We start from the raw sequence: 20,357 nt of genomic DNA on the forward strand, positions 1-20,357 counted from the left end.
TATACATTAATGATTTAGATGAGGGAACTAAATGTAATATCTCCAAATTTGCAGATGACACAAAACTGGGTGGGAGGGTGAGTTGTGAGGAGGATGCAGAGAGGCTTCAGGGTGAATTGGACAAGTTGAGTGAGTGGGCTAATGCATGGCAGATGCAGTATAATGTGGATAAATGTGAGGTTATCCACTTTGGTAGCAAAAACAGGAAGGCAGATTATTATCTGAATGGCTATAAACTGAGAAAGGGGAATAAAAAGTGAGACCGGGTGTTCTCGTACACCAGTCACTGAAGGTAAGCATGCAGGTGCAACAGGCAGTAAAAAAGGCAAATGGTATGTTGGCCTTCATAGCGAGAGGATTCGAGTACAGAAGTAGGGATGTCTTGCTGCAATTATACAGGGCCTTAGTGAGGCCACACCTGGAATACTGTGTGCAGTTTTGGTCTCCTTATCTGAGGAAGGATGTTCTTGCTATAGAGGGAGTGCAGCGAAGGTTTACCAGACTGATTCCTGGGATGGCGGGACTGACATATGAGGAGAGACTGGGTCGGTTAGGATTATATTGACTGGAGTTCAGAAGATGAGGGGGGATCTCATAGAAACCTAGAAAATTCTACCAGGACTTGACAGGGTAGATGCAGGAAGGATGTTCCCAATGGTCGGGGAGTCCAGAACCAGGGGTCATAGTCTAAGGATATGGGGTAAACCTTTCAGGACTGAGATGAGGAGAAATTTCTTCACCCAGCGAGTGGTGAGCCTGTGGAATTCGCTACCACAGAAAGCAGTTGAGGCAAAAACTTTGGATGTTTTCAAAAAGGAGTTAGATATAACTCTTGGGTCTAAAGGGATCAAAGGATATGGGGGGAAAGTGGGAACAGGCTACTGAGTTGGATGATCAGCCATGATCATAATGAATGGCGGAGCAGGCTCGAAGGGCCAAATGGCCTACTCCTGCTCCTATTTTCTATATTTCTATGTTTCCTGTTTCCCCTCACCTTGAAACTAGTCTAGATAAATGTTTGTGAATAACTAGTACTATGGTATCATTTGCTCACTTCACGGAAAAGGTTGTTAATGCTTTTTTCCTGTTTTGATGGTATTTTTCCAAATTGAAATTTCTCCTCCCTGTTTTAAAACCAGTGAGTAGTACTTAGATCAGTTGGGACCCTGCACAAATCTGCAGAACATAAATTAGGCACAGACTATTGCTGCATTTTGTGCACCTGCTTCCCATTGCACGGCTATATTGTTTGCTGATTAAGGTGAACAATGAGTGTACTGGGAAATCAAGCAGTTTATGTTAGGCATCGAGATACGCTATATAGCTTTCCCTGTTCAGGGAACCAAATATAATGTAGAGTTCATTCCATTATCCTCTGAATACACCAAACTAACAATATTGAAAAGCATGATCCTTTGCATTGTTTAGATTAGGGGAAGAGGGAGAAAGTTGCTTGATTTCTGTGTCCTGGATCTTGTTGGAGTTTTGGACAGTCCTCAGCCAAATCACTGAAAATCAGCCAGCAAAAAAGATGGGCATTTTTACATGTGGGAGATTTATCAGCAAGTGATACTAAATTCTAATTCGTATGTATGTTCGTATAGACAAAGGAGTCAAGTGTTATGGGGGCAGACACGAAAGTGGAGTTGAGGCCACATTCAGATCTGCCATGATCCTTTCAAACGGCAGAGCCGCCTAGAGGGGCTGAATGGCCTACTGCTGCTTCTAATTCGTATGCATGTTCATATCTAAAACAAACCTTTAACGTTACCGGAGACTCGCCCCTACAATCATTCCAATGGTTCTATAAAGGCCTTTGAGCTAAACTTTTTTCCAGTACTCTTGGTTATTAAGGCTTTTCTTTGATTAGTGCTGCAGCCCACGTTACTAAGTTACCATCACTAATAGTCAATTATAGACTGTTCTGAAAAGGCTACTTAAGAACAATAATTGAACTAAGAGTTTTCATGAGGAAATAGTCATTAGTTTTACCATTACCATAATTTCAGTCGTCTGTGAAAGCCAATCTGACAGGCGTGGGTGGACTATAAAATCATGGTGTTTTTAGAGCATCCTTCACAGCTGTACAGACTTAGAATGCCAAGCTTTGTTGCAGCAACCATACAGAATATATTACAACATGCTTGTTGTTAGAATTGGAATTTGTGGCCCCAGTTGCGCTCCATTTAACAAGTCGTCAGTCCAAATTGAGCCGAATTGATGAAGCTGCCTAAGGAGTACGTCAACAACTTGCTTCATAGGCAGGCTTTTAGTCATTTAGTATACATCAAGGGCGATCACTGTTGTTTGTCTGCTGAATGACTCAGACTGAAGTGCCATATATGGTAAAGCCTCTCCTAGCAGGCACTAAATCTATGGGGATTTAAACTCAATCCCTCATCTATTTCTGTTAAATAGAAACATTAGGTGCTAAATTCGATAGCTCCTGTAAACAGGCATGGGGATCACGATGTGCAAACCTGTGCCCATTCAATGTGATGCAGACAGCACGCCAATTTCATACTGCCTGCTGATGAATGTGATTGCAGTGTGCAGCCAGCACTAACAACACTGTTGAGTGGCTGCATGCCTCAGCAGGGTCCAAAATCGTGAGAGTTTGGCATGAGTTAAAGCTACCCTGCTCTAGTTAAAGCCTGCATCTCTTAAAGGGGAGGTGCATTGGGACTGCAGCAGGTACTGGAAGTTGTTCTACAACTAATTCTGACCTAGGAAAGACAGAATAATGGCACAAGATGGGACAGAATAGGTTCTAATGTCTTCAGATGTTGCACGGGAGGCCTTGGTGGAGGAGGTGAAAAGGAAGAGGTCCTGTATCCACAGTGGGACAGGAGACCTTCCAGTCACACAATCAGAAGGCAGTGGGAGCACATAGCCATGCAGGTCAATGCCAGGAGTCCAACCCCAATGATCTGGATGCAGAGCCACAAGAAGTTCAATGACTTCACATGAGTGGTCAAGGTCAGCAAATGTATCTTCAAACGTCATATAGTACCAACTGTACCACTAGACTCAGCAACTGCTCAGTTCACTCACCTACCAGCAATCTCTATCAATCCGGACTCGTACCTAATATTCATATGCTACACTGCACTCTCACACAATTAGCATTGCTGCAAGCCTCACATCCACACTGTGCACATTGTTAGCTATTCAATCATGACAGTCACATCACCCAAATAGACTGTACATCACTCAGTGACACAATTCCCTCTCTCTTGCAGGACAGGGTTATGCACAACTGGAGGCAACAGGAGCTAACAGGAGGGAGGTAGGCAAGCCTGCATATATCCTGACTCCCATAGAGAAGACGGTGCTATCAATTATTGGGGCACCCATTGCTGAGGGCATGACCAGAGATGCTGAAACCATAGAAGATGACCCTATCCTCATACCCAATTCTCCTTCTCATATCCCACTTTCCCTTCTTTCCACACACACTAATGATTTACAAGCTGCAGATGGTGTAAGCATGTACTTCTTACTCGACCACCTCCCCACATCACAATCTTACCCTTGTGCTTTTCTCCTTTCAGATACCCAAGAAGTCCAACCTGGCGAGGCATTAGGAACAGCAAGAAGAGAAAGTGACGATGACAATGCACTGTTACTTGATTTCACACTCAAAGCCACCAGCTTAGTTACTGACACTGGCCGTAATTTACAGAATAGCATAGAGGCAGGATCTGCAAATGATGAGATCCCAGGCAGGAGTTGCCTGCAGCCAGGGCAACAGGCAAGAATAACAGAGGTGCCAGCTCACTGGAGGGCAAGGTCACACCCGAGTTCTACTGCGGAGGACTCAGATGAGCACTTTGATGGGGCAGTGTACAGAAGAATGCTGATGGGTACACATCATTGCGGAGCCTGCTGGAAAGCTTGCATTCAATGCCAAGGAGCTTGGAGGAATCCAGCACAAACCTGGCACAGGGATTTGCGTGGAACATACAGCCCATCCTTTCCAACACAGTTCACAGGCTTGTGGACCCAAACATGATGCACTGTCTGATGGTCAGTGTCTCAGCTTCCACTGCAGCAGAAGCAGCTTCCACAAGAAGTTTGAGTGCTGCAATGGAAGCTCAGTCTGAAGTCATGCAAGGTCAGCATACTGCCTTGCAAGCTCAGACAGTTGTCATCATGGCTGCAGATTCAAGTGTGCAAAGGGGCTTGCAGGGTGGCACAGCAGTCTGTCTTCCAACAAATTATTGAAATAAAAAAAAATAGGCAACGCCCCAGGGAGGGGCAGTGGCTCGATGGAGTATGAACCTGCTGTCTTCCCTTAGGAAGACAGCATTCATCCCCCCACTCCAGTCAAACTGTCAGTGTCCTGCTGCTACTCTCAGCCAGCTAACGTAGACTGCTGTCAACTATTCTGAGATGGTGCAGTCCGAAGTCGGTCCTTCTAGGCCCAGGGCTGCTTGATAGTGTCCTCCAAGGACATCTGCTATCTGCTGCACTGAAAGTCAGCAGCCACGCTCCAGACACTGGGTAACACTGCATAGGAGCACTAGGCCAGGCAAAGGCACTTGGAAGGCAGGCACTAAGGGAATGCAGAAGAGTGATTAGTTGACTTTTGTAAGCAATATAGAATGATCTAATATATAAATTTGATTTGGAATGTTTATTTTGTGCTGACTTTCATTTTTGCATTATGGCCAACTGGAGGCTGTGATGGTCAGGAACAGAGGAAAGGTAAGGTGTGGGACTGTTGGTGAATGGGGAATTGGGGTTGCAGTTACTGGTATCGCACTTGGATGACATCTTACAGACAGCCCAGGCAGAAACGGGTTGTTTAGGTTGTTTCCTTTCTTCCTCTTCATCCTCCTCCTTCTCCTTATGCATCTGCTCCTGAGTTTTTCCCATATAGTTGGTGGTAAGGGCTGCCCTCATGATGGCAAGGCTGTGCAGAATTCAGCAGACGATGACAAATCTTGACACCCACTCTGCTGAGTACAACAGGGCTCCTCCAAAGGGGTCCAGGCAGCAGAAGCGATTTTAAAAATTATTTCATGGGATATGGGCCTCGCTGGCTCGACCAGCATTTATTGCCCTTGAGAAGGTGGTGGGGAGCTGCCTTCTTGAACTGCTGCAGTCCTTGTGGTGTAGGAACACCCACAGTGCTGTTGGGAAGTGAGTTTCAGGATTTTGACCCAGTGACAGTGAAGTAACGGTGATATAGTTCCAAGTCAGGATGGTGTGTGGCTTGGAGTGGAACTTGCACATGGTGGTGTTCTCAGGCATCTGCTGCCCTTGCCTTTCTAGGTGGTAGAGGGTGTGGGTTTGGAAGGTGCTGTCGAAGGAGCTTTGGTGAGTTGCTGCAGTGCAACTTGTAGATGGTACACATTGCTTCCACTGTGCATCAGTGGTGGAGGGAGTGAATGTTGAAGGTTCTGGATGAGGTGCCAATCAAGCGGGCTGCTTTGTCCTGGATATTGTTGAACTTCTTGAGTGTTGTTGGAGCTGCACCCATCCAGGCAAGTGGAGAGTATTCCATCACACTCCTGACTTGTGCCTTGTAGATGGTGGACATGCTTTGGGGAGTCATGAGGTGAGTTACTCACTGCAGAATTTCCAGCCTCTGACCTGCTCTTGAAGCCACAGTACTTATATGGCTGGCCCAATTCAGTTTATGGTCAATGGTAACTCCTAGGATGTTGATAGTGGGGGAATCAGTGATGGTAACACCATTGAATGTCAAGGGGAAATGGTTGGATTCACCCATGTTGGAGATGGTCATTGCCTGGCACTTGTGGGGCACGAATGTAACTTGCCACTTATGAGCCCAAGTCTGAATGTTGTCCAGGTCTTGCTGCATATAAACATGGACTGCTTCAGGATGTTTTAGCATGCCAGTGCTCTATTACATTTTGTTTGGCAGCATGGCTTTCATTGTACGAATTCTATGTGCATGGTTTGTTGTCAGTAGATAATCCTTGTCACCCAGTAGCCACCATTTGGTTTGCAATGGTGGCTCAAATGCAGCTGGCACAGCGGACTGCTACAAAATGAAGGCATCATAGCTATTGCCGGGATACCAGGCATTAACCTACATGATTCTCTGCATATGATCACATGCCAGCTGGATGTTGAAGGATTGGAATCCCTACCAGTTGCAGTATAGGACAGAGTCCACATGCAGTGCCCGCAAAGCGATGTGTGTGCAATCAATGGCACCCTGCACCATGGGGAACATAAGAACATAAGAAATAGAAGTAGGAGTAGGCCATATGGCCTCTCAATCCTGCTCCCCAATTCAATAGGATCATGGCTGATCTTTGGCCTCAACTCCGCTTTCTCCCCCGCTCCCCCACATCCCTTGATTCCCTGAGAGATGAAAAATCTGTCTACCTCAACCTTAAATAAACTCAACGACTTAGCATCCACAGCCCTCTGGGGTAGAGAACTCCAAAGACTCACAACTCTTTGAGTGAAAAATGTTTTCCTCATCTCAGTTCTAAATGGTCATCCGTGTATCCCATGACTAGTTCTAGACTCTCTAGCCAAGGGAAACAGCCTCTTGGCATCTATGTTGTCAAGCCCTCTCAGAATTTTACATGTTTCAATGAGATCTCCTCTCATGCTTCTGAATGACATAGAATATTGGCCCAGACTACCGAATCTCTTCTAATAGGACAACCCTCCCATCCCTGGAATCAATCTAGTGAACCTTCATTGCATCTCCTCTAAGGGAAGTATATCTATACAGAAACCAAAACTATCCACGGTACTCCAAGCATGGTCTTACCAAAGCCCTGTACAATTGCAGCAAGACATCCTTACTCTTATACTCCAACCCTCTGGCATTAAAGGCCAATGTACCATTTGCCTTCCTAATTGCTTGCTGTACCTGCCTGTTAACATTCTGTGTTTCGTTTACAAGGACATCCAATCCCTCTGAACACCAACATTTAATAGTTTCTCACCATTTAAAAAATCTGTTTTTCTATCCTTCCTACCAAAGTAAATAACCTCCTATTTCCCCAGATTATCCTCCATCTGCCACCTTGTTGTCCACTCACTTTTAACCTGTCTCTATCCCTTTGTAGACTCCTCGTATCCTCTTCACAGCTTAAATTCCCATCTAGCTTTGTTTCATCAGTAAACCTGGATACATTACACTTGGTCCCTTCATCTAAATCATAATATAGATTGTAACTAGCTGAGGCCCCAGCAATGATCCTTAGACACCCCACTTGTCACAACTTGCTGATCTGACTTGTCCAGGAGTGTGCACATGCCTCAGACATCATTTTTGACCTCAAATAGCACGCATAGCCGCTAATGGTCTGAATTTCACACCAATCACATCTGATGGTTTCTGGAAGTTACCAATGAGTCCTTAGAACTGATTTGTTTTCGCTGTTGTGCTTGAAACTTGGTTAACTTTTAATTGCTTCTAGGTTATCTGATTTTTTTTTAAATGGATAGTCACGCAAGTATTCAGTTATTAGTGGAAAGTCCCTTCCTTTAAAACAACACAGAATCAAAAAGTCACAAATGCAACAGCTAACTATCATCTTAATTTGTCCCCCAAGGAGATTATGTCCGGACATGCAAATACGTTGGGAATGATGTGCTATTTTGGTTCCAGATGTTTCCTCCGCAACATGAAGTGGGAAAAGGGAGGGTTTTTTCCTGTGTTTTCCCGCAACCGTAAATCAGTTTTTTTCTCTTTTTTGAACAGTGCAAATATGTACCAGCCATATGGATTAGTAAAGGGTTTTTTTTTGCATTCGATAAAGTAACCTCCCCTCCAATCTCCATTGTGACAGATAATGTTTTATTTAGGAATCAAATAACATTATGTTAACAGACGCATCTTTGTGACACATGTATTGTCCTGCTGGCCACAGGCAGGGCCATCTATAACAGTACCAAACTGCCATCAACAACTACATTTTAAAATGATCTGAAAAGATTCATCAAGTCATCAGGTCCGCTGTCATTTCAGCAGAGACAGGTAGTGCTTGCTTATTTCAACTGTAGGTCCTGCTTTTCACATGACAACAGATAGTGAATGGAATGGAATGTGAGAAGTAGCGAGTGGTTCTTGTGGGATACAAGACACAGTCTGCAGCTTCTGAATCTAATCACTGATCGAGCCTGAACAAGTGCTTTTGGGGAGTCTACCAGGTTAAGAATACTATGATTAAAGCACAAAGATTACAGGCTACAGTAGCAAATTAACCAGCGAACTGCCCTCACGCTTTTTATCTCTATTTTTCCTCCATTTAGTTATATCAGTAATAACCACTCATCCAGACATATCCTTCAATCAAGCTAGGGAATTCATCCATAAATCAGCAATCTACAAATGTTCCAACTTTGCATTTTCCAGTGATTTGCTTATGTATAGAGGCATTACCTGTACTCTTTGTTGTCCCATAGAGGTGAATTTATGTAGTGGAGAGGATTTACCTACTGTACCTAATATCCCTGTGGCAAATAAGGGTAGTAGTCACATGAAAATTGACTCCGAGGGAACCATGTCTAAACTGCACACTTAAAAATAGGAACAACTGAAAGTAAATCAGGCTCTTCTTGAAATATTGTTGGAAGAATGGTGTTTCATAAAGTGATCATTTGGAGGATGTTCCAATATCCAAAATGACCCTTATATTCTGGGTACATCATTCTTATGGTTGTGACCATCGGCAAACTACTCATAGAATTTAAACACTGAAATCGTTAAACACAGAAATCATTTCATTTATAGCCTTCAACATGACATAGGTTTAAGAGGAATTCTGCATCGATCTGTAAAGTGTCCAGCGGGTGAGGGGGTGGGAGATGGGTGGGGAGCAGGGGGGAGAGTAGGTGTGCATTTAGATGCTTATTCCCCCTCAAAGTCCAACTGCAAGTGAGCAGGAGAAATTAAGGAGGTTTTTTTGGGTGATGAAGAACAAGCCACAGCAGTTAAACTCCTCTTCTAGTGCATTGACTTTCACATCTTTCATTAAACATCGCAAAATAATTACCATTTAATTTGTAGTAAAGGTTTGCGAGCTAACAAATGATATTTTCGGACAGCAATTATAAAACTGATGCCATTTGTTGTGATTATCTGATTAATCTTGATATCTAAGTTTCAGGCTCAGCAATAAATACTTCGACAATTTATTTGAATGTGAAATCAATATTTTGAGGAAAGCTTAGTTCTTTTGAAGTATTCCTTCGTTATAAATTGAATTCAGATTCAGTTTGGCAGAAAGAATGGCTTCATTGTTTAGCAGCCATCAGCAATAGTTCCAGCTGCTGTTTTTTTTGGCAGGATCCACCCGTTGCATGGCTGTACCTCACACATTAACCATTAGGTAATTTTTTCGGGTAGAGACTGATACATTTAGAATATCCATGAAAAGAAGGAGCATGATTTCTGATCGAAAGCATGCAGATTCAAACAGGGGCATTGTGGCTTGATAAAATATGGTATTACTTGACATCCTAGGTGCGGCAGTAGAATTCTGAATGACAACTTATTCCAGATTACTGTGTAACTTTCATTAGCTAGCTTACAAATTGAAGGCCACTTAACAGCATAGTCCCAATCAACAATCTAAACTAGGCCACTTAAATATAATGGGCAGGATGACTGGATGGCAGCGTTGGTTGACAATCTGCCCTTATGAATCCAGTCCATCACAGCTTCCAAGAGACATGGACACATGAATATATGCTTACCATCAGCATTTCACCCATCTGCCAATTTGTTAATAGTTCACAAGAAAAATCAGCTTTTTTCATTGGGATTGAAGGTATCAACATCAACTACTTAGACTTCTTGGAGGGTGGGACAGAGGCATGATCACCTTAATATATTGCTTCAATGACACAGCCAATAAGAAGCGACCTGGAGCAAGTCCATCACTGTCCAGTTCTGGAAAACCATGTAGAGGATGTGATTTCCAGAGTTCTCTGGCTCCAGACAGGTTCAAAATTGCAGCTTCTACTGTTGATAGGGAAACACATGAGAATTTTTCCCAGTGAACAGCCAGAAAGGAGCGAGACCCTGCTCAAGAGTTTCCATGGCAGCGGAAAAACTCATTTTTAATCAAAAAATAAAGATATGAGCTGTAGTGGAATGGTTGACTTATACAAGTTGCTTGATTTTTCTTTTTCTTGATTTCAAGGAAATAAACTGAGTTGGTGTATAACAGGTGGCCAATTCACTCCTGTCCAGTTTACACTTCTACTGAACTTGAAAGTTCCAGTGATTGATAACGTTGTAATTTTCTACAAAAAGGAGCACCCAGACAAAATTGAACTTCACTTTATTTCCTTCAAGAAACATTATTGGGGCAGAGTGGAAGCAATGCTACTGTGCATCTGCTTGGGTTTTATTTGATGTGGGCTTGTTTGACAAGGACATCTATGGCTGAATTTTACCAGCACCTCGAAGTCGGGGGTCGTGGCGGGGGGGAGGGGGGGGGGGGGGAGGGGGGGGGGGTCCCGTAAAATACTTGCCGCAGAGGCCCACCACGACCTCTGACGCCGAGAAGGTCCCGCCGCATTAGACTGGCGGCGGCAAGGCCTCGGTGTGGCCCCCACCTACTCAAACTTATTCAGAAAAATGTAAATTAACTTACCCAGACCGGGCGGCCGTCCTACACCAATATTGTGGCTGGTGGCCGGAAGTCCCGTGCCTTCCGAACCCTGTTTGGGGGGTTCAAGGTGAAAAATTGATGGGGTGGATTGAAATTATCAGGGCGGTGGGGGGAGCGGGAATAATATTTTTTATTGGCTGTGGGGATGATGGGAAGGGGTTGAAGGGCAAATGTGACAGGTTTGGTGGAGGGGGCGTTTAGGTTGGGAATAAATTATTGACATCTAGGCCAATAAGAAAACCACTGGGGGGTGGGGGGGCAGGGGGGTGGTTTGGAAACGGCCTCCAGATTTTAATTACTTTTTTAAAGATGATTCCCAGGAATGTACCTTTGAAAATTCTAAGGGCTTGAAGCCCTTTAAAAATAGCGCCGGCGCCTGCGCGGTGGCGCGGACGCCACTGCCGTGGCCGGAGCGGCCGCCCCCTCTACATCATCGGGGCGGCCGTTCCACCCCCTCCATTTAAATGAGCCCCTGCCCAAAATATCATGGGGGCTCAGCAGCAGCACGATTTGCAGCGCGCTAATAAAATTCAGCCCCTGATGACAGGAGTGGAACAGGTGCTCTTTTCCCCACCTTTGACATCCCTCACTTTTATGGGCACAACAAGTCAGCAAAATATGTAAGTTAAAAAGATGTAAAATTTGGTGAGCTTCTCAGTGACAACAATAGGGATGTAAAATAGGGAGAAAAGGGTGTGCTTTCCTCCTCATACACTGATACATGATTAATGGTTTTAACACATAAGATAATGTACAGCACTTTGAAAAAAGATTATATCTGCATCCTTCTGATTGAAAAAAAATGTGTGGGTTTGGTGTGCATGTTTGCAGCTGTTTTGTTAGTAATTGAAAGATTACTTCATTCACTGAAAAAGTGGGTGTAGAAGAAGTTCATAACATATTTAGGAATTATTTTTACCTCGCATTACTGTGCGTCCACTCCTTCTGTCCTGGTGTGCATTATCTTAGATTGTGTAGCAATGAAAAATATCAGCAAGCACCTATAGGAGAATATTTATCCCACTAATTAAGGGCTTGCAAATTATTAGGGGAAAGAAGAACTGTCACTTAAAGCTGCTGTACCACATAACTACGGAAGATATTTTTAAATATCGATTGGAATGAAGAAGCTACATTGCTCTTCCAAACTGTAGTGTGTTATACTCAACATGTTACATTGCATTTATGGCTGAAGCCATTGAAAAGAAGAATTCCAGAACTGTCTCGATTTATGTTAAATCTACACTTGCATGCTTTGCAGGAGCGATCGAAAAATGTTTTTCTAAGCACTATGCCTCAAAAAGGTAAAATGTTGCCTTTTGGGTCATTTTTGGGCAGGTTCAACTTCTGGAACGGCCTGCTCCGAAAATGACATCTTACCATTGTCATATTGTCTCAAGGAAAAAATCAAGCTGTAGTAAATGTGATAATTGCTGTAACATGACCCTTTCGCAATAGGGCTATTTTTTTAATATATACTTTTAGCACACAGATTTTAGGTGACGGGATCACATAATGATAAAATCACTGCACATCTCAGTTTATATGCATAATAAAAGCAAAATACTGCAAATGCTGGAAATCTGACCTGGAAACTCTGCTTCTCTCTCCACAGATGCTGCCAGACCTGCTGAGTATTTCCAGCATCTCTTGTTTTTATTTCAGTTTATATGCATCTTTTAATACCTGTCATTTCATGAGGATGATGTTGATTACTTAAAGTAGCATTGTTACTGGCTGAGTCACTAGCACTGAGTCATTTAGTAAAAATCCTTCAATTTAAAAAATATAATATTAAGTCGCTTACACTAACGTCATGCAGACTAAATTGTCTGAGTAGGTTGGGCAGACAACAGCTTTCTGCTCCCAACACCAGTACCATCTTTAACTAACACTTACATACTGTACTGAAAACAAAACATGCTGCTTCTTTATTCAAACTTTCACATCAAGACAATAAATACACAATGTTCAGGAATTTTAGGCTGCTTACCCACCCACAGGAAAAAAGGCAGGAGTGCTACTCTGAAACTTATGAAAATTGTTATGAAAACCCCACATGCCAAATGGGAAATACTAAGACTTTTACTGGAAATTCTTACAAATAACTTCTTTTGAAAAGAGTAACCTGGCAGCCAAGATGGCCATGGAAATTTGCATTTGAAACACCAAAGGATTAGATGGGAGACAACATGACTGATTCAACCGAACCAGAACAATGGAGTGCTCTCTGATTAAATTACCTTTGTTAACACGGTCGTCAAGAGCCATTGACACCCATTGACTTTGAAAAAGCCAATCCCCTTCAAGTGTGACTGAACAGCTTAAGGTGTAGTGCCTGGAACCTCAGAGAATTTTCCAGAAGGGCCTCATTAAACCAACAAAGAGGTTTAGGAATGTCATGTGACTGCTGTGCAGCTTTGGAGAGGCTAAGCTTTGTTAGTCAGAAGGCACAGCAGTAACTGAGAAACCATTCACAGAGTAGTTCTCTCTCTCCCTCTCTCTAGTAAAGATCCAGAGAAGCCTTAGCTGCAGCTAGTAAAGCCAAGTCTACAGCCCACCACAACCAACAATTAGGATACAAGGGTCAAAACTCACTCTTCTGCCTTCCGGAGCCTGAGAAACAAGCCTGACCCGTACACGTGGCCCAGTGAGGGCTTCAGGACTACAATTTCAACTAAAAACTCTGGGACTGCTGAACTCCAACCACCCAACTCTGTTTCCCTCTGTAATCCGTGTGTGTGTGTGTGTGTGTGTGTGTGTGTGTGTGTGTGTGTGTGTGTGTGTGTGTGTGTGTGTGTGTGTGTGTGTGTGTGTGTGTGTGTGTGTGTGTGTGTGTCGTGTGAGTGTGAGCATGGATGCGTAGCGTACTTTAGTAATATTAACCTGTTTAGAGTGTTAAGGATAATAAACTTACATCTTTCTTCTTTAAACTCAAGAAAATCTGTCTGATTGGTTCTTTGGCAATTATATTAGAGGAACGGGAACAAGCACTCACTGAGGTAGTAAGTTCAATCACTGTGTTCGAAAAGGATAAACCCTATGTGGTCAAACCAGAGAAAGGGGCAAAAGGGGGGTCTGAGACCCCTTCCTCACCTGGTTGTAACAAAATCTAGAATAAATGTTTTAATTAGTAGACTGTCAATAGCAGAATTACAACTTTAGAGAAATTGCAAATTTACAAATGTAAGGATGTAAGTTTTGAAATCTAAAGTTACAAGGCAAAGAAAAATGCATTCAAAATGCTGTGATAACTCCAGAACTGTTTTACTGAATAAATGTCCGGTTTGATCCCTATGAGTTGAGATACCATATGATCTCACAGATCTTTACACATAGCCTCTAAACAAAAGATCAATCAGAAGTGTTGAATTTTGGCCAGTTGCTGCTGACATTCTTTCCCAAAATCATTTCTAATTGAATGGTTGCTGAAAGTTACATCATCACTGGCACATGATTGGGTTCTGCCATGGCCACTCAGCTCCTGACCTCATTAAAGCCTTGGTCCAAGCATGGAGTAAAGAGTTGAACTCAAGAGGTGAGGTGAGAGTGACTGCCCTTGACATCAAGGCAGTATTTGACAGAGCCCTAGCAACACTGCAGACAATGGGAATCAGGGGGAAAACTCTCCACTGGTTGAAGTCATAACTAGCAAAAAGGAAGATGGCTTTGGTTGTCGGAGGTCAATCACCTCAGTACCAGGACATCCCGGCAGGTGTTCCTTAGGGTAGTATCCTAGGCTCAACCACCTTCTGCTGCTTCATCAATGACCTTCCCTCCATCATAAGGTCAGAAGTGGGGATGTTTGCTGATGATTGCACAATGCTTAGCACCATTAGCAACTCTTCAGATACTGAAGCAGTCCATGTCCATATACAGCAAGACCTGGACAACATTCAGGCTTGGGCTGATAAGAGGCAAGTAATATTCGCATCACACAAGTGCCAGACAATGACCAACTCAAACAAGAGAGAATCCAACCATCTCCCCTTGACATTCAATGGAATTACCATCACTGAATCCCCTATGACCAACATCTTGGGAGTTAGCATTGACCAGAGACTGAACTGGACCAGCCATATACGTACTGTAGCTCCAAAAGCAGGTCAGAGGTTGGGAATTCTGTGGCGAGTAACTTACCTCCTGACTCGCCAAAGCCTGTCCACCATCTACAAGGCACAAGTCAGAAGTGTGAAGGAATATTCTCCACTTGCCTGGACGAGTGCAGCTCCAACAACACTCAAGAAGCTCAAGACCATCCAGGACAAAGCAGTCTGCTTGATTGGCACCCCATCCACCAACTTAAATATTCACTCCCTCCATCACTGATGCATAGCGGTAGCAGTGTGTACCATCTACAAGTTGCACTGCAGCAACTCACCAAGGCTCCTTCAACAGCACCTTCCAAACCCACGATCTCTACCACCTAGAAGGACGAGGGCAGTAGATGCATTGGAACACCACCACCTGCAAGTTTCCCTTCAAGCTACACACCCTCCTGACTTGGAACTATATTGGCGTTCCTTCACTGTTACTGGGTCAAAATCCTGCAACTCCTTCCATAAAAGCACTGTGGGTGTTCCTACACCACATGGACTGCAGTGTTTCAAGAAGGTGGCTCACCATCACTTTCTCAATGGCAGTTAGGGATGGGTAATAAATGCTGGCCTAGCCAGCAATGTCCACATCTCATGAAAGAATTTTTAAAAAATGATCCTTTAATTCTGAAATCCTTTGGCTCTGTTCTTTTCTGAAGTGATTTTACTGATTGGAAATAGAGATTGTAGACTACTCTATGATAATAGTTAATGCCACTCTGGCACTAATATGGTACACTTGCAAGCACATTGCATCAACATTTCCTTCTCCCCCGTCTAGATTGCAGGTCATGCCTTATATGTTACAAGCCTTGGTCTCAACAGTGACAAATCTGGGTGGGCTCAAGCAAAAGGCAACCCAGACTTGTTAAGGGATAGGTACTTTAACAATTATCTGGGGGGCAACTCATATTTCTTTTTCTTTAGAATTACTGGAGATTTTATTTTTACTGTTAGAATACTTACCAAGCATTTGGACCTCTTGTGTAATTCCATAAATGTCAATCAATGCCCAGAGGGGTCCTGAAACATTAATGCCACACTGGAAAAGAACAGGGTCTTCATCGTTCACATTGTAAAATACTCGTCCATGTCTGTCCACCCAGAAAGCAAGGACATTGTCTTTCAGAGCAAATCTTTCAGGTAATGCTTTGGCCCAGTAACCAGGCCTGGTTACCAAGTCAGGACATGCATACTTTGGGATGTCTGCAGAGCTCATCAGTGAGGGATCGTGACTTGTAAAACCAAACCGTAAAGCACCACTCCATCCATGAAGCACCACCGATAGCCGTAATCGCACTTTCTCATAAAGGTGAACTGGACGGTTGCTGAAGGTTACACCATTACAGAAACTGTTTTTCCGGATGGCTTTTCTGAAATGCGAGTCCAGACGAACATTTTTGCCTTTGGCCTGCGAATGAAACCTAGGAGGCTCAGCAATGTTCGGATGCGCTCTCCGTTCATGACTGCTAGGCGGAATTGTGTAATACTGTCGAGCAGATCCAGCACGGGCCTGGTGAGTTGCATCTGAAAGGTTAAAGTTAAATAGCATTAGAAAGACTGGCAGACTTTACTTCAATATAATTAACTCCATTCCTTCATGCAAGTAAATTGTTAATCAATAATAACTTTTATAAAACTGAACATTAGAACTAGTTTGCCGTCAGAGTTAAGACATTTACTATAAGTGGTTGGTTCTTGTTAGGTGCTTATTCTTTAGATATTGGTTTCCTGCTCCTTTTTCCTGTTTCATTCCAACTCCTCTCCCAGCAGAATCGTAGGTTGATCTATGTCACTGGCCCCTAAATGAATCATATCAATGCTGTTCTGCAACTATCCTGCACGTACTGTGATTCAAGCTTGAAGAAGTTGGTAAATCTGTTTCCATAAAAAAATAACTGTTCCTCCATTAAGCTGGTCTGGTGGCATGACGATAAACTGGTGAGCTTGGCCAATACAGGCAGTGCTCCTCTAAAATATTTAATAGCTCTAGCACTCAAGCACACAACCTTTTGATTAATAGTCAAACACTGGATCTTCAAGCTCATCTTACTGAATAGCATTATTTAGAAAGAATGACTCTCCTTATCAGATGTCTCATGTGGTTTGTTCTTGGCTCAGAAGGAACAGATTTCTATCTGTTGTGACATCGACAGTGGACAATTTACCAATATAAACAAATCAAGCCTGCACTTAGAATTGCCAAGGCATCAACCACCTAAACACATTAGTTGCTTGAACATTAAATGTTTTTGATTAAGAAGAATTCTTGTATCATATCGCTATTGAAGAGTTGGTAGTCTTTTTCTTACATAGTTAACAGTTGTCATGAAAATCATATCCAATTATTTAATATTTATGTGCTTTCTCTATTATACATCAGGATACTTTGTAAAACTATATGCAACAGACAGATTTGAAAGTTTGAATATTTAAGGGGTTGCATAACGAGATTGGGAATGCTCATAAAGCACACTGCTCAAACATGGTTCAATCTGTAAAACCTAGAATCGGAAACAAACTCAATTTTGTCTACATATTCACATACTTTTGTGACTTGTGTGTGAAGCAGGGTTGTTTACTGGAGAATGGTTAAAATACAGTATATAAGAATCTTTCCAAAATAGTCCACTATTCGTTTTAGTCCACTATCCTCGTTGCTGATTGGTCACTATGCTTAGAGCTATATTGAAAGTTCTACTACTCTTGTTTTCGGATTTTTTATTGACTACTATTGTCATCCAGAAAAAGGAAAAAGAGAATCACTCTGAAAAGATAAATAAATGTGATTGAGATAATTGGAGGGATGGATTTCAAAACGCCAGAGGACTGAAAAGAAATCGCTGGTTGGGTGATTTTGAATATACCACATCAGCAAATAGATTACAGGTGACGAAAGCTTCAGCTTTAAAATAAAACTAGAAATCAATCCAGTGGAGGCGGAAGCCAGCTAAGCATATAGAATAGAATGTCTGACCCTAATCTGAGCAGATTTTGGTATCTTCTTCCAAATCACCTTGTACTATGAATATGTATCCAGATGACCTGTACTTGAAAAGAATTGTTACCTAAAATATAGGACGTCAGCAGCCAGACACATGGAATAAAACAACAAATGTATCAACCTTCAAGCTCCCTTCTTCTAATGTCTACATGTGTATGTTTTAGAAGACAATATAGTGACATAAAACAAGTAAAAAAAATTCTTTATGCACTTTTCAGGAATCAGATCTTAGTGGCCTGTTAAACAAAAATCAACATACAACAGATGCTGGAAATCTAAGAACAAAAACAGAAAGCAAGAAGTACTCAGCAGGTTAGCAACTGTGGGGAAAACAAAGTCAATCAGTCGGCATTTAAGGTCTAACACCCTTACTCGGGAATGGTCAGAAGCTTCAACAAATGGCCAACTTGATGAGCAAAACTTCATGGGATTGGCTTCAGGCACTGACTGACTCACGAGAAGCACTATTTAAAGGGGCTGTGCATTCTCAGATCATAGGAATGTGTGCGCTAGGTGGATTTGCTTGTGAGAAACAGACCACCAGAGGGGGAAATCATCCTATGAGGAGAAGGCCATGCAGCCTGTGGGGAAGCATTCCGCTATGGCTGTGGAAGATGTTAAGATCAATGGCATTTGCTGGCAGCAGGTTAGTGACTGAACACCTAAACTGCTCTTCTGGCTCCACAGACACAGGTTTTCACCCTCTTCTGTGACCCTTAACCTCACCCATTCTTAGCTTCTACTCTTCTTTCCTGCAGATCCACAGCAATGTGGGGGTGGGGGGGGGGGGGGGGGGCGGGGGGAGGGTCATGAAGAGGAACATAATGATGTTAAGTGGAAGAACAACATATACATCATTATCTCCTTATCAACTATGATGCCAATGAGGAATATAATGGGAATGATGAAAAGGGAGATAAAGGCAGGCTGAAGCAGTGCAGGCAGATGCGTGTGGCTATGAGTTCTCATGCAGTAGGTGACAAAGCTGCCCCGTTGCAACTTTGATGAAGCAGACTCTTCTTACACTCACCTCCCCAGTAAGGTCCCATTTGATCAGCCCTGTCTGCATAGTCAATGGTAGGGGAGGGGTGGTATCTGGTCACCTGCATCCTCTTTAAGTGATATCTGGCTCCACAAGCGTATTGCAACAATAAATGCAGAAAACTTGGAGTTGCAGCACTACTGAGAATTTATTTAAATGAGGGTACTCAGGTCAATATGTTTCCTCTAATTTCTGTTTGCGTGGCAGGCTTGTTGCATGCACACACCTTAAAGGGAATGTTCCTTGTGTGCGGCCTGTTTGTTCCCTGCTTTCCTGATCAATGCACATCTGCTTAGCTTAACAGAAACAATCTCTGGACTTGACAGATGGATTGCGGGAAGGTCCAAAAAATTTGAGCCATTTCAGGGAAGTGGTTTAAAGGTGGGAAACTAGCAGAAGCAGCTTCTCCTTGATTTTTCTGCCACAAAACTTTACAGGAACCCATTATGCACCAGAAATATGCTGCAAAAGATAGGGAAATTCACCTTTGATATTGTTATTTTTAGAACAGAGGTTATTTTGCAATTCAACCCCAGGTGACACGACACACCACGAATGACATAATTGTAACAAGTTAATAATGTAAAGAAAAAAAATTACCATTTTATGTTGTCAGCTATATTACATTACAAAATTATTTCCATTATATGAAAAAGGAGGCATCTACCCAAAAACTGCAATATTTCCCATTTTTACCATTGGAAAGAATATGATATTTTGAAACCAAGATTAAGAAAACTTTGGTCACTGGATAAGATTTAGGTTTTTATATACAATTGAAATACTATTGTACCCTCCATAAACTTGAGGTCATCCAAAGCTCTGCTGCCCCTGCCTAACTCACACCAAGTCCGATTAACCCATCACTCCTGCGCTCTCTGACCTGCATTGACCACCGGTTAAGCAACACCTCAAGTTTAAAATTTTCATCCTTGTATTCAAATCATTCCCTCGCCTTGCCCCTCTATACCTCTATAATCTCCTCCAGCCCTACAACCCTCTGAGATATCTGTGCTCCTCTAATTCTGGCCTCTTGAACATCCCTGATTTTATTTGCTCCACCATTGGTGGCCTCACCTTCGGCTATCAAGATCATAAGCTCTGGAATTTCCTCCCTAAACCTCTCCTCTTTTTACTCCTTTAAGACACTTCCTAATACCTTGACCAAGCTTTGGCAATCATTAGTGAACTGTATTGACTTAACAAGTCATGAAAATACGCATCAAAGATAGCTGAATCACTACATGTATCAAAGAAAAGCTCATAGCTTAAGCGACACACAAAGTATGCTAAAATGTACAATCCTATTTATGGCTGTTATGGTGAAAGTACAAACTGGTTAAAACAGTCCAGTTGATTATTAGCCCTACCTGAATTCTAGCTTTGTGACTATGGGCTGAATTTTACGCCATCCCAGCGGGTCGGATGGTGGCGTGGTGGTGGTGTAAAATTGAGCAGGAGGCTCCGGGAGGCCAACTCGCCCGGCTCCCGCCTCCGGTCGTTTACGGCGGTCAGGTGGGAGGAGGGGGGGGGGGGGGGGGGTGTGGGGGAAGGCCTGCCCGCCCGAGGCCAATCAAGGTCCTTAAGTGGCC

General features: G+C 42.9%; 1 protein-coding gene across 3 annotated transcripts in view; it reads right to left on the reverse strand.

The window, feature by feature from the left end:
• Positions 1 to 20,357, reverse strand: part of neurl1b (neuralized E3 ubiquitin protein ligase 1B) — a 95,917-nt gene that overhangs the window by 37,404 nt on the left and 38,156 nt on the right. For 2 of the 3 annotated variants that reach the window (XM_068043413.1, XM_068043412.1), the window contains exon 2: positions 15,686 to 16,246. The exons of the other annotated variant lie outside the window; for it this stretch is intronic. In XM_068043413.1, the coding sequence (XP_067899514.1) occupies positions 15,686 to 16,246 (561 nt within the window). The remainder of the gene's footprint in view (positions 1 to 15,685; positions 16,247 to 20,357) is intronic. 3 annotated transcript variants of the gene reach the window in all.

The sequence above is a fragment of the Heterodontus francisci genome, chromosome 12 (genome assembly GCF_036365525.1).
Source record: "Heterodontus francisci isolate sHetFra1 chromosome 12, sHetFra1.hap1, whole genome shotgun sequence".
In the NCBI taxonomy this organism is placed as follows: Eukaryota; Metazoa; Chordata; class Chondrichthyes; order Heterodontiformes; family Heterodontidae; genus Heterodontus; species Heterodontus francisci.